This window comes from Lissotriton vulgaris, chromosome 1_1 (genome assembly GCF_964263255.1).
Source record: "Lissotriton vulgaris chromosome 1_1, aLisVul1.2, whole genome shotgun sequence".
In the NCBI taxonomy this organism is placed as follows: domain Eukaryota; kingdom Metazoa; phylum Chordata; class Amphibia; order Caudata; family Salamandridae; genus Lissotriton; species Lissotriton vulgaris.
The window spans coordinates 822,318,405-822,343,344 of record NC_141685.1 but is presented as its reverse complement, the minus strand read 5'-3'; the positions used below and the strand labels follow the sequence as shown (position 1 = coordinate 822,343,344).

The 24,940-nt window shown below is 39.5% G+C and overlaps 1 protein-coding gene across 4 annotated transcripts in view; it reads left to right on the top strand.

Moving 5' to 3' along the window:
- Nucleotides 1-24,940, top strand: part of PBX1 (PBX homeobox 1) — a 426,141-nt gene that overhangs the window by 352,595 nt on the left and 48,606 nt on the right. For 3 of the 4 annotated variants that reach the window (XM_086957251.1, XM_086957235.1, XM_086957243.1), the window contains one exon: nt 9,977-10,089. The exons of the other annotated variant lie outside the window; for it this stretch is intronic. In XM_086957251.1, the coding sequence (XP_086813377.1) occupies nt 9,977-10,089 (113 nt within the window). The remainder of the gene's footprint in view (nt 1-9,976; nt 10,090-24,940) is intronic. 4 annotated transcript variants of the gene reach the window in all.

Here is a 24,940-nt window from a genome sequence, read left to right as displayed (position 1 = left end):
CAGATTACATGATATTAGAACACTGGAATGTTTGGAGCTCCATTAAAGACAATGGAGTAGCTCTGGGCTTATAATGCCTGGTATAAGCCCGGAGCTCCTTAGTGGCATAGCAAGGTCAGGTGGTACCCGGTGTGGAAAATTTCTTGTCACCCCCGGCTTGACAAAAGAGCAAAAATATGTGTATAAAACACATATTTTTGCCATTTTGTCAACCCCCCCCCCCTCTCAGTGATGACACCCGGGGAGGGCCGGACCCACTACACCCCCGCTTCCTACGCCACTGAAGCTCCTACATTCCAATGTTTGTCTTCTGTTTCTCCCTTTCTAACTTAGAACATTCTACCCTCGGTGGGTGGAATGTTCTAATAACCTTGTAGCCCTTCTGCCACTGACTATACTGATAGTTAAATGCCCTCTCACTTGTTCATGGCTTTTAACAACCAATATAGCCCTCGCATTGGGCTATAAGGCTATATATTGTGTTGCTGTATTGAATGTTGAAAGCACTGCTTTCTATAGGGTTGCTGTATCGAATGTTAAAAGCACTGTTTCCATGTTGGTCACTCAAAGCAAAGTGGGTATAATGGCTTTATTTTACACAAAAAATAAACTATGTTTTGTCACATAGATGTGACGACTTTGGTGTTTGATGTATATACGACTAGCGTAGTTTAATCATTGCAAACATTACTTTCAAAACTGTATGGTATTCACAGAAGTCGCAGTCTTAGCTCAAAAGGTGCTTTAACGTCACACAGGTTGTGTGGTGTTCTGAAATTCATTGTTGCATTAGGGAGAACCCTGTTTGGGACGCATTGTCAAATGGTTGCAAGAGGAAGACCCGTGAATTAATTAGGCAAGGCAGTCGGTTTTGGCGGTGCCGAAAAGTATGGTATATTGATCCAAGTATTATTTGTGGGCTGAAAGTTTGGGAAGAGAAGTAATTTCTGACCTTGCCTCCTAAATGTAAAGACTTCGAATCTCTGTTCCACAAATTTGGCAAATCACTTTATCCTACTGAGACTCAAATTGCAACACTGTGTAAATATGCTACAAAATAAAATAAAATGTCTCTAGTACAATGTGCTGTCCTAGTGAAATTTTCTCATGGTACTCCCCAATCACATCATACTTTTTGATGTACATAATCCTGCACTCTAGATGCTGTTCCTACTAGAAAATTGTTAGATGTAATGTATTCGACTCCCCCATAGAGAGCGGTCCATGCCATATAAAAGGCCTCAAATTAAAAAAGGAAAAGATAAAATAGTTTCTATTTAAGTAGACCTGGTACAGTAATGTTGTTACCCCAATGTTCTGTCATTGTGGAACAATTTTCTTCTACCGGTAATTTGGTGCTGTCAGCTTGAGAGATCCAAGAAGCATACCTCATATTGCTTTGCCTTAGAACTAGTTCTGTCTTTACGATAGCGAGTCAAGTACGATTCTCATTATTGTCACAAGAGCATATGATGGTATGAGGGTTGGAATCCTAAACTGTGTGGTGCTAGCAGTTCCATGCACTCTGGTTTATTAACATTGCATGGGTAGGTTGGATCATCGAGTGCCTAGTTATCTGCTCTGAAATGCATATATCATAGTAAAGCGTACCACTGTTATGTGTAAGTTGGTTGAACGACCTACTGCTGCCCTCTAGCCTGCAGAGGAGTCCTTCCTCCAGTGCACTAGTGATACACAATGTGAAAATGATGAGAAGAATCACCACTGATGATAGGTTTGTAAGCGGTGAGTTGTGTGAGGTGAATATTGATATGGCTGAACTTGCACCTGAATCTCTTGACAACTAAAGTCAAGTGCGCTGTCAGGTACAAAGTTACACCAAAGTCATCTGTGGTTAAGCGTACGTTTGTCCATAAAACGGGGCAGTGTTACATTGCCGGCAAAGCAAAAGTGAGCTGTCTTCACTGTTACCTCCTGCACCAGCACAAGACGTTCTGTCTCCTCGAACTGACTAAGAGACTATCAGCCAGGGCACACGCTTTTTCTATTGCAATTACAAAAGTACGTTCTCTAAGTGCTCTACTGTCTGCACAAGTTGTTCTCTGGGATCAGCATATAATTGAACTAATTGTGTTCCGAAGCTAAGAAGACACAAAATGGCCGCTGTCTATGTTGTGTACAATACTGAGCTGTGCAGGGTGGGTAATTCCCCCTTTTCAGCAACAAGTCGTTTTCTTCTAGGAGGCATTTATATTTAAAAAGAAAAAAAATCATATGATATGTTCCTTACCATGAATGTTTAACTTGCCTGATCTGCCGTTCTTCCTACCTATACAAAAAATTTTATGTCGAGTTTTTTGTTAAGTGTCTCAACCTTTGAAACAGGAAATGACATCAGAGGAAGACAAGACGTGCAGTGTGCTCATGCATGTCAGCAGCAAAGGTGCACAGTTTTTCTTCTGCTTTCCACCAACAAAGACAACCTTGTTCGCCCCTTTGTTAATGTAGTGGGATCTGCTGGCTGCATTTCTTTCCTCTTCTTATGTAGCATTCTGTTTCTGATATTTAAGGTTCTTTATGAAATGTAATAGGGCCTAGATAATAAAATACTTACAAAAAAAGTTTACAAAAAATAACTGGAATGAACTTTCTATAAGAAAATCTATAAGAAGTCAAAATGTTACTATTAAGTAGCTGCATATTATATTTTTCTATTAATAATATATTCCCCATGATTCCTGGGCCTGTGTAAAGCACAGTAGTTCATAACTTTAGCAGGCCTTGTTACCACCAGCAACAATGCGTCTTGTTTGCATTTACAGCCCTCACCATTGAAGTCCTTGGGCTCCTTTCAGTATCCACAACTGCTGTCACACCAATGACGAGGCCATTTTAAAATGGTCGATGATTGGTAAACAACTGCATTTATTTGCAGAAAAATGCTGCCAATTTAACCATGAAAAGCACCTTCGCAAAGAACTTATGCAGCACTTACGCTCGCAGGGAACATCACCAACAAATAGAGAGCGAAGGAGGCAAACTAAATTAAGCCCTATTGCCAAATAAAAATTGCAAAATTAGGGTCTGATTACAAGTTTGGTGGATGAGATACTCCGTCACAATTATGATGGATATTTTATTTGCTAAATTCCAAATTTCATTGAATATAATGAAATTGGAATTTGGCAGAAGGGATATCCATGACATTTGTGACAGAGTAACCCTGTCAGCCAAACTCATAATGAGGCCCTTGGTCTCTAAAATGCACTTTATTTCTCAGAGGCAAAGTATTAATACGACAAAGGATTTCTACTTGTGATTTGCGGTTACCAAGTGTTATTGCCTGGTTCAGTGGTGCTTGATTGATAGACTACAGTGGAAAAAAGGCTGAGTAAGTGCCTGTGTTGAAGCACGTCACTCCACGTTAAAGACAAAGCTTATGGAGTGCAGCACAAAAATAATTTGACATTGATTAAAGACGCTTATATTGAGGGCAAGCCCTTTGTAGCAGCAGAAATTTGATTTCATGTATTAAATTCATGTATCAATTTTTTTTAGCATATCCTGACATTTGTATGGACTATTAATAACAGTATTTTACAGTTGATTGCGTTCTAAATCAAATCATGATACCTAGTTGTACTCTATAACTATTAGCCAACATTCTGTCTATGTATAACAGTTCAACCAGTCACTCAACAGTCACCACAGACTCAACCCAGACATTTTTTTAATGTTATTGTAGTCGTTATAGTCAGGGGCGTTGGAATCATATGATACTGCGGCGGCAGCGGCTTTCACATAGTTAGGAATGCGTTTGCACTTGCCACATAATCCATTGTCTTTTGCATTTAACGAGAATAAAATTGTCTCTAGCTCAAACGGATCAAAAGTTACTAAAAGCGCTGCCGCATGCATTGCCACACAGTAGCAAGCCCTTTACCGTGCAGTGCCAGATCATCTTTCTTGCTGCATTTCGGTGTTCAAAATTACTAATGAGGTGAAGTGCAATCTCTGGTCAGACTACTTTAACATTGTAAAAATCACAAAATAATACATTCATACTTTCACAAAATGTGCCGCATTACACGGCATAATGTGCCTTTTCGTGTCACAACATTTGGTTATCCCTGCTGGCTAATTAGTTCGTCCCATTCCACATAATTCTGGTGGCCCTGTGTGTAGTTAACAATAATGCAGCTTGAATATAATTGTATTTTTTAGATAATACACCAAAGTCGTAATTTACGTTTTGTTTAGCACTACAACGTCTGGGCTGCTTATGGTAGGTCACTTGACTTGCATAGTAAAAACGAGAACCAGTGGACAGGAACCACAAAAATAGTGTTGATTCGCCTAACGTCAATTGGGTTGCATCCAGGGGAGTATTCACTGCCATGAATTCATTGGGGCTTTCTGTTTGTGACAGTAAAACCATGAATATTATCAATAAAGAGAGGCAAGACGTGCACACTGCAGTAATGCATGGTACTGTATTCTCTGAAATATTGAGAGAAGGCCAGGCCGTCTTGTTAAGAATGCAATCTTTGTTTTCTCTTCCAATCTCTGCTGAATACAGTAGCAGCTCCCTTTCATAACAAGTGGTGGGGCGGGGGTAGAAAGGGGGAGGTGCGGGGTAGGGGGAGTATAATTTAAAAACAAAAAGCACTTTCCTGCTGCTGCGCTGCCCGACGCCGTCTCGTGTTGTTCTGCTCCGGTCCCTGCACACTGCAGGCTCATAAACGCCAATCAAGACACTGCTCTCATGACAGCAGAGCTGTGATTGTCAATATCAAGAAGTTACCTGCCTAAATACTTCAGAAAGTCTCTATCTATCTATCTATCTATCTATCTATCTATCTATCTATCTATCTATCTATCTATCTATCTATCTATCTATCTATCTATCTATCTATCTATCTAACACCCTCACTCTATCTAATACCCCCACTCTATCTATATATCTATCTAACGCCCTCACTCTATCTATCTATCTAATGCCATCTATCTATCTATCTATCTATCTATCTATCTATCTATCTATCTATCTATCTATCTATCTATCTATCTATCTATCTATCTATCTATCCATCTATTGACCTCACTCTATCTATCCACTTCACTCTATCTATCTATTGCCCTCACTCTATCTATTGCCCTCACTCTATCTATTGCCCCACTCTATCTATATATCGCCCTCACTCTATCTATCTATCGCCCTCACTCTATCTATCTATCGCCCTCACTCTATCTAACGCCCTCACTCTATCTATCGCCCTCACTCTATCTATCGCCCTCACTCTATCTATCTATCGCCCTCACTCTATCTATCGCCCTCACTCTATCTATCGCCCTCACTCTACCTATCGCCCTCACTCTATCTATCGCACTCACTCTATCTATCTATCGCCCTCACTCTATCTATTGCCCTCACTCTATCTATCGCCCTCACTCTACCTATCGCCCTGACTCTGTCTATCGCCCTCACTCTATCTATCTATCTATCTATCTATCTATCTATCTATCTATCTATCTATCTATCTATCTATCTATCTATCGCCCTCACTCTATCTATCTATCTATCTATCTATCTATCTATCTATCTATCTATCTATCTATCTATCTATCATCTATCTATCTATATATCTATCTATCTATCTATCGCCCTCACTCTACCTATCGCCCTCACTCTGTCTATCACCCTCACTCTATCTATCTATCTATCTATCTATCTATCTATCTATCTATCTATCTATCTATCTATCTATCTATCTATCTATCTATCTATCTATCTATCTATCTATCTATCTATCGCCCTGACTCTATCTATCTATCTATCTATCTATCTATCTATCTATCTATCTATCTATCTATCTATCTATCTATCTATCTATCTATCTATCTATCTATCTATCTATCTATCTATCTATCTATCTATCGCCCTCACTCTATCTAACGCCCTCACTCTATCTATCTATTTATCTATCTATCTATCAATCTATCTATCTATCTATTGACCTCACTCTATCTATCTATCTTTCTATCTATCTATCTATCTATCTATCTATCTATCTATCTATCTATCTATCTATCTATCTATCTATCTATCTATCTATCTATAGCCCTCACTCTATCTTTGCCCTCACTCTATCTATTGTCCCACTCTATCTATCTATCGCCCTCACTCTATCTATCTATCGCCCTCACTCTGTCTGTCGCCCTCACTCTATCTATCTATCGCCCTCGGTCTATCTATCGCCCTCGCTCTATCTATCTATCGCCCTCACTCTATCTATCGCCCTCACTCTATCTATCTATCGCCCTCACTCTATCTATCGCCCTCATTCTATCTATCTATCTATCGCCCTCGCTCTATCTATCGCCCTCGCTCTATCTATCGCCCTCGCTCTATCTATCGCCCTCGCTCTATCTATCGCCCTCACTCTATCTATCGCCCTCACTCTATCTATAGCCCTCGCTCTATCTATCTTTCGCCCTCACTCTATCTATTGCCCTCACTCTATCTATCGCCCTCACTCACTCTATCGCCCTCACTCACTCTATCGCCCTCACTCACTCTATCGCCCTCTCTTTCGCCCTCACTCTATCTATCGCCCTCACTCTATCGCCCTAACTCTACTTTTATTTAAGTATTAATTCTAAAAAAAATTAAAAGCAATTGTTATTTGTAATATCAATACATCTAAGTCACGGAAATACTACACATATAGCATTACAAATGCTATAGGTGTCACATTTGCAAAAGTTAAAAATATTGGCATTGTAAATGACAAAGTTATTAATTTTGCGACTTTCAAAACCAACACATAAATAAAAAATGTGTCATTTACAATACCAATAGCTCAAACTTTCCTAATGCGAGACCTATTGCATTGCAAATGCTTGTTATTTTCATATTCTCAAAACCGCTTTATCAAGCTTTTGCAGAATAAATACATAACAAAAATACTAAACAACAAATTTATAGATATACCATGTCCCACACACCTCAATCAGAATACACAATCATACTATCATGCATTCCAGATAGCACAAACATTCATACACTACAACACAGAATAATATCTTCACATCAACAGGTACATCAAGATGGTGAAACTGCCACATGATGGTTGGATGACAGGTTCTCATATATCATCCAAAGGGTAGGGGTAGGACCAATCCAGCTACCCAGCGAAAGACGAGGAAGGAGTACTCTCTGAGACTCGGTCTGAAAGGTTATAAATCTCTATGGAGTGTCCAGAATAGAGGACTGTAGAGAAGAACAGCGCCCTGATGAAGTCAGAGTTGCGGACGAATCATATCTGATGAAACACATGACGGCTCCTTTTTGGTTATTTAAAGAACATTGTAGTATGTATAAGGAGGATGAATAACGACGTGTGATGAGAAAATCTCTATCTCAAGAATAAACAAGGGAGTGGAGAGAAGACGGACTGGACTTTAATTTCACAATACACATTGAGCGGTGCTCAGGATATCTTGTTTTCTGTTGTAGGATCAGAATTCTCTGGTCCGTTGTTTGGGTTTAAGTGGCTACCTACTTCCTTGGAACACGCATTTTGATATCATTGCATTTGATTGTGAGGATTACTAAGAATCTTGCACATAGAGCCTTGCCACATTGAACACTGGTAATTGACTAGTTTAAATACCTGACCGGGTTCGTTACCCTGCAACCTTCAATATTGTGGTTGCAATATTCAATAAAATATTTATTTGCTTCAGCCAGTTGGATTCAGGGATTGATGGCATTAGATGTCAGCCAAAGCCTACATCCTATGGTTCCAGATGAGCTGAGAGCAGCTCAAAAGTTGTTCACTCCTCCCTCACCTTCAAACCTATCAACCCAGGCACCCACACATTCAAATTCCACCACATAAAGTCAGGCACTTTTTTATGGTTGCAAAAAACAACAAAAACGAGTCCTCCCTCTTCAGCTATGAGTTGTCACACATCTTTCATGTCCTAGTCTAAGTTATTCAGTAGGTTTACTTAGCATGTTTTTTCCCCTCAAATAAGGAACCCTCAGCAAACTTTATTGTTAGTGCATCAATAAAGTCAGCCCTCGAGGTATATATTGATTAAAAGGCATATTGAGTTATATTTTTGATTTATTTAGATTTTTCTAGGTTGCTTGCTCTGCTTCAGAGCACTTCCATGCAAAGCGGGGATAAGCTAGGATAAATGGAACAAGAATGTGTGATCTCTTTGCAGCAACAATCCAACGAAGAGTAGTCCACCATTGACTCGCACCCTTATTAGATGGTAGAACCATTGGCTGATAGGAATGGGCAGTTTTCATCTTGTTGTGATGGTAGAAACTTGTCTTCTCACCTGAGGTGGAGGCGGAGGTTTCAGAGGAACAATCTATGCGCATGGACTAATCTCCCTCTGAACCATTTGTATTTGATTACCTGATTGGCCATTAATTTAAGGGACTGCAAGCCTCAGGCATCTGTTCAGCTCGTAAGATAAGGACATCTTTATGAACCTGAACGAGGATCTCAAACTTTACCCTTTACCAAACCAGAGGCCAATGAGACGAAATACTGTAAGCCATGTGCATGTGGACTCCTTGTAGTTTTCTAGTCTATTATCTCTGCAGTAGTCTGGTTGATACATTACTAGGACCAAGTAAGGTTGTGATAAGGGATCTCGTATGTAAGGATTCCCTCTGGTAGTGTATGGTGGAATTTATTGATGGTTTTAATTTGAGATCGGAAAGACTGATCAGAATGTACCTCTTGGAAGAAGGCTAGTGTGGCAGGTAGGATGAGGGAGAGTGCACTTTATTTAATGTCAGAACCTTGGTTTTGAAGGAGCTGAGGCAAAACATATCCTGATTCAATCAAACCTAAACATGTTTATGTATGCACTTGTTTTTTTTGCAAGTTCAAGTGACTTTTTTGGACGTGAGTGGGTTAGATGACGTGGACCTGAGCCTGCCCTTTAAAACATTCTAATCCAAGTAATATTTTTATAGGCAGACACTAACTTCATACTTATATGCACAGCCTTGCGTCATCCCATGACCACATCCAATTTTCATTATGCCATAGCCCTACTCAGCATTTGCATCGGATTTATAAGAAACATTCATTTTGAGAGTATATATTCAGCAAACCTTTCACACTCAGTCTTTGACTTGTGTTTTTTAAATTGTGTATGAAAGTCCATCCCCCGCAGCAGCCTCTCACATTAAGGAGGGACAGAATGGACATAGCCATTAGAAAGCTTTACAAACAAGAAGTGTATTTTTGGTTACAAACTTGGAAAATAGGGATGGATTGCTTTAAAAAAACATTTTTAAAGTGCAGGCAGGCTAGCTAAAAAGATATTCCCTCTTACGTGGCTAAAATGTTATATTACCTGTGGGAAGGATCTTTTGAATATTTGAATTTATAATTAAAACATTGTTGAATAATACCTTTTTTAAACTAGTAGTGCAACATTTTTCAAGTTATAAAATATTTATTTTACTGGAGCTTTTACATTAATAATCGACTTACAGGCCAGTTTTGGTTCCTGACTGCCACCGATTTTTGGGGGAATCGATGAAGCGATGTACTTCATTAGCTAGTTAATCTGTAGTATCATAAAAAAATTCCTTCTCACTGTTTTCATTCAGCAATTTGAGGAGGTGAGACAAGATGAGGCAGATGCTAAAGTCCTGTTTAACAAATGCATTAGACCTAACCACATCCAATTATGAGTAACTTCATAAACATCTAACCACTTTCTTTCAGTACAATTCCTGTTATTCCAACTTTGTTGATCTGATAACCTCCATTTTGCACCCTTTATGCTTGCCTTTCTAACTCTCACTAACATGGCCTGGTTTGATGTTCTGTTTAAGCGTGCGTGCTGCTGTCCTCGTCTGTGTGGTGGTGTGGGTTGTGGCTTTGCATGAAACCTGTCCTCTTGGCTGAATGTCGCAGGGTGTGTTCCTCTTCCTTTCTCTGATTCAGGTGCCTCACTCTTTCCTTTCCAGGTTCTTCCAGTTCTTTTAACATGTCAAACTCTGGAGATTTGTTCATGAGCGTGCAGTCACTCAATGGGGATTCTTACCAAGGGGCGCAGGTTGGAGCCAACGTGCAGTCACAGGTAGGGACCACCAGTTGTCACTAGTCAATATGTAGAATTCTGTAGGAGCCTCCACTTTGCATTATTAGTTAAAACCATGTGTTAAAAACCCAGAACCTGCAACATTAACCAATACATCTGGCTCTTGAGTCATGTGAGGGCAGAACTGGAATACCCTTCATGCAGCCCTTGCAGAAAGCGATTACCATGTAGGAAATTCCAGTTGATTCCAGTTGCATCATGCCGCTGGTTTCTACTTTTAGGTAATCATTGACTTAAGTTGGTGTTTTAATTGGACAAGTAGTATTTCTCTTGTTTGTTCCATTGATCGTATGAAATGAAATGTCCAAAAACATTTATGCCATAAATGGATCCAGTGGAAACCAGCAGAAATTTGGTCAACTGGAATTTTAACCAAACTTGGTATTAGGCATTCACAAGGAAGACTCCAGCTAACCAATATATTTCTTTAGGACAAACAACTTCATGTGTTTCATTTAACTCATGATCCCCTCTCTCTCATCCTGCCAGTGAAGTTCTCTTACTTGTTGTTTAGGAACAAGCCTGCATCTTAGCGCAGAGAGCTGCGTAGCTCACCAAAGCGATACAGTTTCTAGGTCAGCTGAGGAGGCACATTTCTGCGTGCAAATAAGAATTCTACTATTTCCACTATCACCACTTCACTTGGCTTGCTGCCATTGTCTCTGAATTCGTTTCACAGTGATCTGATCACATTAAAGGCATTCTCATGTGTCTCTGAATTTTTAGTCATGCACTTTGTGTTAGGCCTTGGGGACAGCAACAATAGTTTTTATATTCCTCTAGAACCATTGGTGTCCTCTGTTGCCAAACTAAAACACTCTTCCTGTTCAAATCTGAGCCTTGACGTAGAATTTGACTGTTACTGCTAATCTTTTCTACATAACCAGCAACTTGTCCTTCATGCGAATGTAACCAACTGTGGTTGTGATTTGAATTCACTGTACAGTTTTATAAATATATGTTTTGGAAGCCTTTTGTGTGCAGGATTGGCACCTATGCTTGTAGAATATTAATGTGAATTTCCGCCCTATGCCCCTATCCTGTTCCATTTACATGTAGCTGCATCTTTTGTGGAAGGATTTGTCTGCTATCTGTAAGGATGTCCTTTCAGATGCATGTACTCTTTGGCGACTGGTAGGATACTAAACCACTACCCTTCTCTCCACACTAGTCACTGAACTTTCTCTACTAGTCTATATTGAGCTACAAAGAAACCTGTGTTGATCCTTGTTTCTTAAATATGTGTGGCCATGTGGCATCTTTGACACACAGTCAAAGTTGCCCTATAGGGAGATCCTAGTGAAATCATGAAGGGTTTTATTCCAACATTCTTTTCAGACATTACTCAAATCACATAAACGTTCCTCAATCTATTTCATTGAATCTGCATGCCTCACATTCATCTTTGAGGGGATTTTTTTTGTCAATGTGTAGATGTCTGTTAAGTACATTATATCATATGTTCCACATCTCAGAGTATCTGGATATTAGAATAAAGTGTTCGTGATTTAAAAATATATACTTACCCAACTTTAATATAGCAACTAGTTAGTTGGTCTACTCTCATTCAGGGAGGGAACACAGCGATGTTTGTCAATCCTAAAATATATATAGTCTATCCTTCTTCAGAACTATACACAATTCATCAAATGTGTTCTGATAGCATTTATTGTTTGTACATTGGTTAACTGATTTTAAAGTTTAATATAATAGTTAAGGCCTTGCACAAGCCTCTATAGGACTCACCCATATGTCAAAAAAGAAAATAAGGTCCAAAATGCCTGACAAATGGTTCTATAAATCTAGGTGTGTCAAACGTTTGATGATGATGGTATAGGTAGGGTGCCTAGTTCAATTATTGCAAAGACTTCAGTAGACAGGATTGTCTCAGACTTAATAGAATTTGTCATATCTGCCCAAAAGAAAAATTGCCCTGCAATATAATAAATTTCAATATAAGGGTAGACTAGGTAGTACCCTCATGTTTTTCCATCGGTGGATCTAAACTTGTTACCTTCACATTGCAAGAGGTTTCAAAAATAGTTCTCAAAACAATTGTAATAATAAATAATATAACACTTTCTGACATAGTCTACCAATTTCCATAACATGTGTTAGCATATGTGCAAAAGAGGAGCAATACGTAACTACTTATTGGCAAACCAATATTCTAGTTGAGATCTTATTGCAACACTTCAGTTGACTACTATTATTATTTTATCAAGTATCAATTGGAAACAGGTCGCAAACATCACAAGTTGGTGCTTCAAAGGAAAGATCCAAAAAGCTTAATGCTGTTAAAGATTTAAAAAACTGTCTGCTTATGCTGCTGGCATGCAGGTAGCAAAAATCACCCTTAAACAGCTGTTGATAGATGTGGCAGAACAGAGTTTGGACTGAGTGCAAAGAACTGAGCACGTGAAGTTGGTCAAGGATGAAACGTTGAGTCTGCAGTCAGTTAAAGGTGAGTACTAATGGGCAACCTGGAAATTACAGGGGAGTTCTTTTGAGGTATTTCACAGTACTGACATCTGCAAATATCCGACCTCACTGGGGCAGCGGTTTTCTGTTGGGCTGGCCAGATGGTGAGTAGATTTTGAGTGTCTGATCTTAAGCCCTATGATGGGGCAATAGAATTGGAAGTCCTTGATAAGGTAGCCAGGAAACCGGCCATTTAACTTCCTGTGAATTAGGTACAGGTTCTTGAAGTTGGATTTCTCAGAACAGAATGACTTCAAATCTAGGAAAATGTGGCTGTGTCATTTCAGACCAAGTAAGCTTTATTCTGAAGAGACTGAAGTTTGAGGATTGTGTTGGGCAGATCAGTGTAAAACCTTTATGGTGTTAAGGAAACATCTCAGCAAAACAGACATGCCTAGTTTAGTATCTTCACTTCTTGCAAGGGCATAGAATCAAGATATGGGAAATTGAGAGATGACGTGTGGAAGGGGCCAATCATCAGATTATTAGTATTCAGTATGCTTTCGATTATTTTCATAGTTCAAGCAGTAGTGCTTTATATGGTATCACTTCTAACTTTAAACTGGGCTGGGAACCTTGCACTTTCAGATAAGAACCAATTTTTTTGACTTTCAAGATACTGACTAGGTGGGCCAGGTAGACCTTAAAAAGGTGAGCAGTGCATTTTGGGACTTAAGTGATAGTTGTGGTCAAGAAGGATTCGAGCAGAAAGGATACATCATTTGTACCAGGCATTCCTGGTACAAATTATTGACAGCTTTAGCAGTACTTTGAGACTGAAGGTGTTAAAAAGATCCTTCATGATTTTATCATATATTTGTCCCATATTAAATATGGCAGGTAGCATTTCGTTAAAAATTACCATGCAAGTAATTACTTTTAGTAAAGAAGGCAATTTGATGTTCACCATGATTTTCAAAACCTTCACTACACACAGTCGAAGAACAGTAGGTCTCTTGTTTAAGCGTTATCTAGACTTCTTTGCTTTTTCGGCCTGATTATTGCATGCCTGAGGTTCTGTGGGAGGGTCCCAATTGAAAGCGAAGCTTGAGACGGTTGGTCATTATGGGAGAAAGTGCAGAAGAGCCACATTAATGATGTTCAGATTGCAAATGTCCACTCTGTGGGTGGGTCTTTTAAGGGATTCTGGGTATTGCTGATATTGTTGGTGCAGTCAAGAGTAAACTTGGGGCAGATAACTTGTTGCTAAGAATTCACAAAATGGAATGGGAGAGGAGAGTGGTCTACTTACCTTGATATTTGCTCCGATCTAGTTGATTCCATAGCAAAAGAATATCAGAAGTTTCTTGTAGAGTTTGCTACAAGGAACAGATGAAACCTTTACTGGTGCATGAACTGTGAGCTATTCATAGAGCAGACACAGGTTAGAGCTTGGATTTATGCCTCTGCTGTGCCAACGTGGAAGATAGCCTTCTAAGCATTTGTATAAAGAAGCTTGGTCTTGGTCCAAACAAGATATTTTGTCATCTAACATTTGTGACTTAACCCATCAACATCTGAAAGCCTTCCCTTTAATTTTTTATTTGCCAAATATTGGTTAACCAGTTTCTCTTCCTGTTTGGTTCTAGATCTGCATAGCCATAAGGGGGCCAGTTGGTCAAAGACAAGTGTAGTCTTGTCGACCATGGTGTGGTCTGACCAAGAGAGGGGCCAATACTTCACAATTTCTTTCTTAGAACTAATGAGATGATCAGGCATGTGGGACCATAAGGTGATTGGTTGGCTTACTAGTTTAGTCAATCTTATGGTACTGTCTCTGCACTTTGATGAGAGCGTATGTTGTGGTCAGTTCTTACGTTCCCACACAAGAAAATGGTACGGTGATCATATGAAAGGTCAGGGTTTGCTTTGAAGATGAGTGAATCATGATAGATAAAAGCTTCCTCTTGCCGTATACCAGTATCCCTGTTTCTGCTCAAGAGGAGCAAGTTAAAGGGGAAGAGGCCTTCTGTATAAAGACTAGAGGTGTTCATGAATTGGGACTTGCAAAGCTAAGGGGTTTTGATCACATGTAATGCTTGAGGATGACACTTGCTAGCAAATTCTTGTAAAGACCTGAGTAGGTGCAACCATTGTGTTGAAGATAGCCAAGCACTTAAAGAGACTGGGATCAATGGTGGGTTTACAGAATGGAGCACAGCGATGGATAGATAATTGGTCTGATGTGTAATTGTGATGATGTGTACCAATGAGTGCGCAGGAGGTCAGGTTGAGGAAAAGGCCCAAAGTGAGTTGGGTCCCAAAAACCTTGCAGTGAAGTGTATTTTACTTGTGAAGCGTGTGAATGCTGATTTGTGATTGGAAGCTCACAATTGTACTACTGAATATCAAACATGGAAATAATGTCATATCACTGACAACATTTTGAATACCAAATTATTGTAAGGTTTGTGCATATAGATTTACTATTCCTAACTCCTTATTCTTAACTCCACATCTACATACCTTAAAGATATATATATATATATATATATATATATATAGATAGATAGATAGATATAGATACATAGATATATAATATATATATCAAGCTAAAGAGATCTGGAGCTATGTATATAAAATCTACAATTACCTTTCAGTATTTCAGATATTCTGTCATCGATATTTCCATATCACGGTATTCTGTCAGGAGGTACAGCGAGCCACACAGTGTTCAATGTAAGTTTCAGAGCCTGAGTTGGTGGGGGTCTCACCTACTAAGTGGGATGAGCCTTTTTTTCAGATGATAGATATTTATGAGATAAACCTCTACTGCAATACAACCAAGCTGATTTATTTGACTTGAATATTAATTTTGTCAGTCATACATAGTAAATGACTCTACAGATTAGGTACTAAATATCATAACAAAATAACCCGCTAGAGAAAAAAATTACTTTATAGGCAGATAAAATGCTTCTGTGGACTCAGGATGCATTGACCTTATTTTCTGTTGGTCATTGTTGCTGCACTGTCAAATATGTCAATCACTGAAACATCTGAACCAATAAGAAATTAGGTGCTAAATAGGCAAATGCAATGTGTTTTTAGGGGATATGCCTGGTTGTGCTGAAGCCTTAGTAACTCATTCATACCTTTATTTTTATCTTTTTATTCACAGTATGGGACTACCGCTAACGCCTTGAGTTTTATTTCATAAATCTTAGTTCATGAATTTATTTTAACTAGCAATTCACAGAAAAAGTGTGTATATAGTTCCTCATGTGTCTATGATTATGTATATATATATATATATATATATATATATATATATATATATATATATATATATATATATATATATATATATATATATATATATATATAGTACATTTTTAGAGACAAATATTTTAAAGGGGTTACATTGGGGCGGAAGGAAAAAATAAATGCCTTGAAATTAAAATATTTAGGACCAAATTGCTCTTAATTCAAAACTATTCTTCGCCCTCGGATTCAAGTGCTCTCCCAGACCTTCCTACTCATAATACCTTACATCAACTTTTACCTGCACAGTATCTCAAATATATACATTACTTCCCTCAACACTGCTCTGAACACACACACACACACACATGCTCTCTCACAGTTACATTTTATCTCACACACTCAAACACTGACCTTGCTCGCTTTCTACCACTATTACGCAGACATAGATTCAAGTATTCTCATACACCTACTTACTCACACATGCATTGAAACCACATTCACAACTTACCACTTGCACGTGCTATTAAATATTCACTCTAGTTTACACATATATACACTCTGCTTCCAAGCATGTGCAATACGTCACATAATCATGATGTTCTCCTTCAAACCTAGGCATTTGGAATAGTCAAGGCAATAGACCACTTAAAACCATGGCTCTTGAGTAAGTATCCCACTAACTTGCTCATTACAAGTGACTACTGCATAGGCAGTCTCGTACCCTGAAAGAAACAATACCCCGGGTATCAGGTCTACAGGCTTGCGAGAATACCAGACCAGCATGAGTTTTCCTTGGAGAAATGAACAGTATCATGTGCGAATCAGTGTCACCCACAAATTCCTGCACGTTACTTCCCATTTGTTGCGATTCTTCACATGGACCTGCTTAGAGCAGGCGAAATGTATGGATAAAAAAAATTACACTCTACCAGGGCCGGACTGCCTGTAGCGGGCACCGGGCAATCCCCAGGTGCGCCGCACGGGGGAGGGGCCGGTTTGGGGCCCTTTGGGGCCGTTTTTGTTACAGGGCCGTTTTTGCAGCATAGCTGCAAAATGGGCCCTGGCAAAGAGCTGGGCGGCACCGACAACCCCCCTGGGGAGGAGGGGTGCCGGCCGAGCACTTTGCCAGGGCCGGTTTTGGTTCCCAGTCCGGCCCTGCAATCTACCATATTTCGGTGGTGTTCTCACATAATAATAAAAAAAATCATCATTTGTAATACCAATGTAGCTAGTACCTCCTCTTACTGGCTGCATTGGGTCTTCCGAGCCGCCTGTAATCAGACCATAGTGGTAGAGCAGACATATTGATGATAACAAAATGCCTACACATAGCTATATAAAGTTGGCACTAAAAATTAGAAAGCGTGAGCTCAAATGTGCAGTGAATGATGTAATTAGATGGCACCTTATTATGTGCAAATTATGTTGTCCTTTTCCCCAATTAGCATTTAACACATTGTAAAAGAATGGATAGCTTAGCACCGAGGTTCTAGAGGAAGCCATTAGTAGGATTTGCTAGAGTTTGATGGCTGTATATATTAATAGTATATCCAGATGGAGAGATAGAAACAACCACAACTAAAAAAAGCAAGTTATGCCAAACTCACTTAGCTAGGTACAGCACTTATTGGTTTTATTTTATAATTTAACACATTTTAGCTGCCCAATTACAGGATAATCTTATTTTAAAAATTGTAGTTTCTTACTACTGAAAGCATATTTACTGTTATGCCATGCTATGGGCCCACTCAGGCTCAGGATTGATGGCCCATAATATACAACTTGTCCCTTGCATTACCTATGCTGGGCACAAGCAGTACTCGAGAGGTCTTTTCATGGAGTCCTAAGTCTGTGTCTTGTGTGGATACTGGTAATTGCCACTGGTCCTGGGATGAACGTCCCCTGCATGACTTGGTAAAGCTATGCTGTCCTGCCATTATACAATTATGAGCAACCACATGTATTTCCCCATAGTCAACTAAATATTCCTAAGAGACCCATGGGGAACTCCTCTTACACTGTATTTTTTATGAATAGTGTGCCCTTATGGGGTTGGGGTTAGTTGCCAGCAGCCATTCTCCCTAGAAATGTTAGTTCAGTTTCCCATAAATAGAGTCCTTTGTTTAGCTTCAGCTTTAGAACTTTGCCTTTGTCAGATAAATTAGTAGACTCCCATAAACTATTGAGTTGCAGTGGATTATAATATGCAATGGACAGTGATTTGATGCATTCAAATCACTTCAGTCTCACAGTTCATGTGGCATTTCTTGGTTGGCATTGGAGGTTGCAAAGTTTCTTTTTTCACTGGCACAATCAGGTTTTGTTTTTTGTAACTATTGCCAGCTCATTACTAAAATCGCCTTTCTTACACTCTCCGGTGCTTATGTTTTGTATTCCCAAACAGAGATCCTTATTTAATTTATTTTATCAAGGACTCTAAGACACATTTTTTTGCCGCGATATGGAAATTAAGATGGTACCTTGCTTTTGTTGTTATCTGTTGACATGTTTCGAAAATGCACAATATGACAAAATGTGTCTTTTATCCATAACTTTTTTGCAGATTGGCCAAGGTATAGGTTAACTCCGGTAGGATGGGTGTCTCCTGAGATTTTTTATTTGTGGTTTTGAGCTATTTTTTTACCTAGTGTATTGCACCAGTTGGTTAGGTTCACATATTCTGATGCTTTCTACATATCTGCCTTTAGTTGTTCAGGAGGGTTGGTAATGTATGGAAAACATTGGACCTTTCAAGTACTAGACAGCAAGTTTGTCAGAGTTATATGCACTTCAACAGTCTATACCAGGGCGATGCTAGTCAAACCTCCTTCCTTTGACCAGAGGCAAAAAATAATAATTTGCATTATAGGCAAAGTAATTACCTTTTCAGTTAAGACGGTGGTCACTTGAATGTTTCCCTAAAGCTCATAACACGGTGGAAATTTGGGTAATGTTTGGAAAATATACATTTTTATTGTGTGCATATGGAACTACCACAAAGTCAAGTGGCAATCGAGTTTCAGTCAGGAATGACTCTGTTCCCACACTGGTATCACAAAGGGCATCTGATAACAGGCAGCTTTACCTACAGCCAGTTCCTTCTGAACTGCAGCAGCTTGCAATTGTACTCCACAACACCCTTTTTTCTAATATCAATATATTGAAAATAATCTGTTTGAATAAAAAATGTATCCCAATTCATGAAGTGACAACATCTGTGGAGACATTTTTTAATAATAGTTTGTTTTTCGATAATTTGATATCAAATCTTGTTTATACTTTTATATTGTAAAATATTATTAGGTTAGTAATGAAACCCAACTTAGAACACCACCTCAGCCAATGAGAAAACTGGGTAGATGATGTGTTGGCTCCTGGGCTGGATTCTAACTGACCTAGACCTGTAAGATGAACAATACTAAGGACCATCCTTCCTTATAGTCCATGTGCTTAAATGTCCAGTCAAGTACCTGAAGCACTATATCAAGATCACATCTTATTAACGTTTACAAGCATGTTAACTGCTCATATACTAATATAAGTACTAACAAAGCATATCCTGTCAATGACTATATAATCAGGCACCTGAAATATCCGCAAGCAACACATGCCTGCGTTATTTAGAAATCTCCTCACGCACAAATCTTGGTGAATAGGACCACTTAACTTCAAATCTTGCCTTCTTTTTTTTTAATTTTTTTAAACAAACTTTATTTTATTGTGTTGAGTCACCAGAAAAGCATACATGACATGATAAAATGTGCATTCTCCAGGCGGGAGGTCATACGTTGTACAGACATTTTGCCTTGTGTAATGCTACACTCATCCCATATTGGTAAATGGGAAAAAGTGTTTCCTTAACACAGTTGATGTAATGGGACGTAGCACAGGTGGATGAAGAATAGGACCGTCTAACCACATAGATGACACACAACAATGCAAATGTAACATGAAACTCCCCACCCTCCCCACAACTGTCAGCATACTACTGTGCCATGCGGGAGGTTCGTAGAACTGAGTAGTGACATTTGTGTGTGGGTGGAACACATATTGTTAGACCTCACGAAGTGCATAGCATGTATGTTGTCCTGGTGTACAAAACCTAGCAAATCAAAAGTGAGCGACAGATTAAGGCAAATAATGTCAGTGGGTCACTCGTGAGTGCCAACGGTCCAACGCTTCATAACTGTAGGGATAGGGCAGTCGCAGTGCGTTGTTACAGAGAGCAGATTCATTGGTGCCTGTAAGGAAAGAGAAAGGAGTCTATCCAGTGTTCTCTTCCTGGGACTTAAAGGACTCAATGATAGCATCCCACATCATAGCAATGGGGTGTTTAAGCAGGCCACGGCATTCTTCTCTTCACAGGGCAAAACACTCCGCCGTGCCCCATCGCACCACATCCTCCCTCCAAGACACGGGGAGCAGCAAGGGACTTCCACCGCCTGGTCAATAGGCACTTTGCCTAAATAAGTGCTAGGTTGATGAAGCGTGCCATAACCCTGGAACCTTTAGGCCTAGGATATATCACCTGTAGACAGTGTTCGGGGGCGCCCCAGTGTTAAGACCCAGTTAAGACTGCCAAGACGCTCTGAATGGTTGCCCAATTAGGAGATAGTCAGGACAGGCCCATAGCATCTGCAATAAATCCATGTGTTGTGATTGGCAACGGGGACAGTTTAAGGAGGTATTGGAAAATATGAAATGGATTTTTCGTGGTGTGAGATAAGCTCTACGTAGAATTGCGAATTGTATAAATTTGAATTCTTTGTCATGGAGGACCTTGGAGAGGTCTTTCTCCCACTTGGTGTGCTGGGTGGTTAAAGAGGCAGCAAGGTGCAAGCGTAAGCCCTGGGTTAGTCATTCAACTGGGCACCGACCGTGGCCCATGATATGTATCGCCTGAATAAACTCATGAGTTGCTGGTTTGGAGCAGAGTGGCACCCAGTGTACTTAGACATATCGGAGGATACTAGCATGCGTCAAAAAGGGTGTCTCCAATTGCTATGCATTACTCTTGTCCTTGCTGCGTAGCTTAATTTGAGCAGCTAGTTGCTGGTGAGGGGCACCGCACTTATTTTTCGCAACATATATTTTCCGAGCACAAGAAATGGAAAAGCATACAGATAGCAAAGATGGATGAAGAGAAGGACGGCAAAACAACCACAAAGGGAGACAGCATGAACCTTCAAGAGTGAAATAAAGGGACAGTGAGTGTCTGGTAGTGGACTAAAGAGGCATGAGCTGGATTTAAGACCACCAGGCTTGATATTCTGTGCACCGACATTTAATTGAGCTGCCCGCAGGCTTCTGAGTAGAGCTTCGGGCACCGGCACTCTTTCTTTTACAAACTAAGCACTTCCCTGCAGGCATGTCTGGCCAACCTGTAGGCCCAATCCAATGGTTTATGTTAATCTCCTCCCAGTTGTTGTATTTATCAAATGAGTTTTTTTTAAGCTTTCCTTTCATGGAAAGAAAGACCCTAATCATCAAAGATTGCATTGGGTGACTGGAGCTTATTCGCCGTAGAGACTTACATTACAGTAGTGGGTGATTATCTCTCAAGAAGAGGCTTCCAGCCATTTCCTGTCAGCAACTGTGATGCCTCTGAACACCTTCCTACCAGAAATAAATGGCAAGGTCAACACCACAGCCATGCATTGGATCAAGAAGCAAGCAGGTTCTGAACTTGGTCTCTGCCCTAGGAAGGTCAACTGATGTGTGTTTGGTACTTAGACATCTTGTCATCTGTTCACCTCCCAACTGAAATAAAAGCCACTGAAAACATATTAACCAGATGCCTTTAATTGTCAGATGAGTGGAAATTGCATCAGTTCCTTTAAGCTAGTGCTGAAAATCGTCATTAGAAGCGGTGTTTGCAATGAGAGCCAAAGAATAAGTCAAGCTGAGGTTGTAGCTCAGAAGAGCAGCAATATTAGAAGCTTGTAGGGTTGAGGCAATGTCTTTGACTTGGGACGATGCCTTCCAAGTGTGACAGTGTTCAAGAAATCATCTGACCAAGGAAATGCAATGGACGAAGAATCAAAATGGATACAGTCAGTACATAGGAGGAGGCCTGAATTGTGTACACTGCAACAAAGTGTTTGATGTAGTACAAATGGATTGTGAGTTTTGAGGATAATATATTTGCTTAATTATGGCACTCTTTGCAAACTTTATATCAAAACAGCAAAAGAATTTCTCCTGAAAACAATAAATTGATGCAATTCATTTGTAATTGTACATCCATCCATTAAGAAAACCCAGAAGACATGTAAAATACCTGCAAATCAGTACAACTCAACATGGATCTTTTAATGTGCAGGACTGAACGATTCCTATCATCTCATTTAGGGAGTAATTGCTTTAATTTCCGCATGCCATATAAGTACATTCATTTAACATTTGGTACCTTATTCTCACCTAAGGCCCTTTATTTTCTTCAGAAGAAGGCTTCACAGCAAACATATTTGAGTCTGTTGCTTTTGGGCATCAGAAGTGGTGGTTGTGGCATTTCACTGACAACAGCTTGGATTGGATGAGAGCAGGACATTGTGACCTGATCATTACACCGTTGATCTTAGAGGTGCAATATTATTATCCATCCTTTGACTTTCAAATTTTTACATTTTGCCTGCCTCTCTAAAATGTTAAACTTGTTTGATGTGACTGGGAGGTTAGTTTTGGCTTGTCAATACTTCCTTTGGAAATGTATTTGTGTAGTGCACTCATGGGCTATTGATCTGTTTTGAGGGCATTAACAAATCTGTCTTGGCTTGACAGGTGACAACATTTTACAGTGCCTTTAACCTCAATATAGTGCTCTTCAACTATTAGACATTTGTAGGAGTTATGTAGGTTTCTGACATGGTCCTACGAAGAGACTCCGGAAGGACACTTTCAAAACATTTCACCTTCTGTCATATTCTGATACTTTACACAACAGCCTTGATTTCAAGTCCATCTTTAACATTGTGTGTCTTGTTCATCTGTCTATTGCCTATAATCCAGGAAGGATAGAAACTTTAAATGTTATCATTTTTGGATTGCAATTCTTCAGTTAAAATAGGCAGCCTTCATGTTGATCACCTAGACGAATAAAGAGAACCTTAGGCTATGGTCATTCCCACTGACAATGTCCCTTTCACTGGTGCCATGTTTGGCCAGATTTTATTTATTTTATTTATATTTAATTTTATAGAGCGCGCAGCTACCCGGAGGTTTCCCGGCGCTAAGCCAGCAAGGAAGGTGTACAGTCGCATAGATTATTGATCGAATAGCCAAGTTTTTACATCTCTTCGGAACTTTAGATAATGGGGTTCAATCCGAATAGACAGAGGGAGAGAGTTCCACAGGGATGGTGCCAGAAAAGCAAAAGATCGACCACCCATTCTAGCTCTCTTCGTCCTAGGGATGTGACGTTTATGTTGATTGGATGAACGAAGATTGCGGGAGGGAAGGTACGGATGAATTAGAGATCTCAGATATCTGCCAGACTGCAAGACTACTGCTTTAAAAAACACACACACCACTGTGTGTTGTGATAAACCAATGTCTGGTCCTCCCCAACATATTTTTAATGTATTTTATATCTTTTCTCTAATATTTACTGGATATGGTTTAGCCGCAGAGCACCACTGACTGCTACTGGGCATCCCATGTGCTTGGGGTTTCACTGCTCTCTCACACTGTCTGCTCTTGTGATCTGCATATTTTTACTAGTCAGAATCCTATGAATAGGTCTCTCAAACATTTCATCAGTGTAGGCATATTTTCCATTGGTAACTCAAAAAGGACTGTATAAATTCACCCCATCTGCTTTTTCATTGTTGGTGAGTAGCTAGTTAGTTATGAGTTTTGCAGAGCTCATGGCTACCCAAACAGGCTTACCGGCGCTGATAGGACTTGAAAGAAGATGACTGTTCAGGTACAAAGATGAGCTTTGAGTTGCTTTCTGAAACTTGACAAGTTTTAATTTGTCCTAAGATGAATTGGCAGAGAGTTCCACAGCCATGGAATGAGATCTGCAAACTAACGTCCCCAACCTCTTACTCTCATGATTCTAGGAACAGCAAGGAGATTAAGGTTGGTTGATCTTAGTTCTCTTGTAGGTAGTGCCTTCTAATGGATTCATTTGGCCATATATTCTAACGTGCACCTTCCCCTCGCTCATGCATGTGGGATCTCCACCCAGGAGAACAGCCGTGCTGTCCTGGAGTATTCTGGTATTTAAATACATTAAGTCTATAAATGTTCTTGTCCTATTGTTAACAGGCTTTAAAAAATGGCAATACTATAAGTACAAAGAATGCTTGCATTTTAATTAGAAGTTGGAAAATGTTAAATAACTAAAACGAAATTTGTTACGTTCAATGAAGGTGATGGCCACTTGACAATTTGTCAGCCTGAAAACAAAAATACGCATTAAAATTTTAAAAAAAACTTGTTAGCTCCCCAAGACTGTTTTTAAGGATTTTGATTTTTTTTGTGAATTGATTAATTGATTCAAGGCAATTTCCCCCCAGGCCACATGAAAAATGGTTCCCCTCCTCTATGGTTCCATGCTAGAATATGAGGACCAATATGATAACCTTGTTCACTGTATTTGTCCAGTGTTTGAAAGAACATGGTCGCAGTGTGTGTTGCTGTAGATCACTTGCTGTGCGATCTCATGTCATTTAGTTTTGTTTTCAAAATATGTTGTCATTTTTTATTTGAAGTCAGTTTTGTTTCCATCCCTGTGATATATGATTTGCAGTCTCGTCTTCTGAAACTCACAAGGTGCAGACACAGACTCAACTCTGCATTATTTTTGCCGACTTTGTGTTCAGATCTGGTTTTCTGGAGCTGCACACAACAAGAAATTGATTACCACCAAAGATACAGAAGCAGATACAAAAAGAAGCAGGGAATAACAAGTTACCATTCAGAGAAAGCCAGATCAAGCAGACCTTTACTTACAAATCAGGTTGTTTGGGAATGAGTCATTAGAAAGTGACTCGAAGGGAAGGGAGGATTATGAAAAATTCAATTATGATCCTTTTGTAACACTTTACTCTTGCTCTGACTTTGGGACCCTAATATTGTGCCTAATGAATTTCAGTTCGTAAGGAAAATAAAGTTGCGCAAATTCCAACCAAAAGGT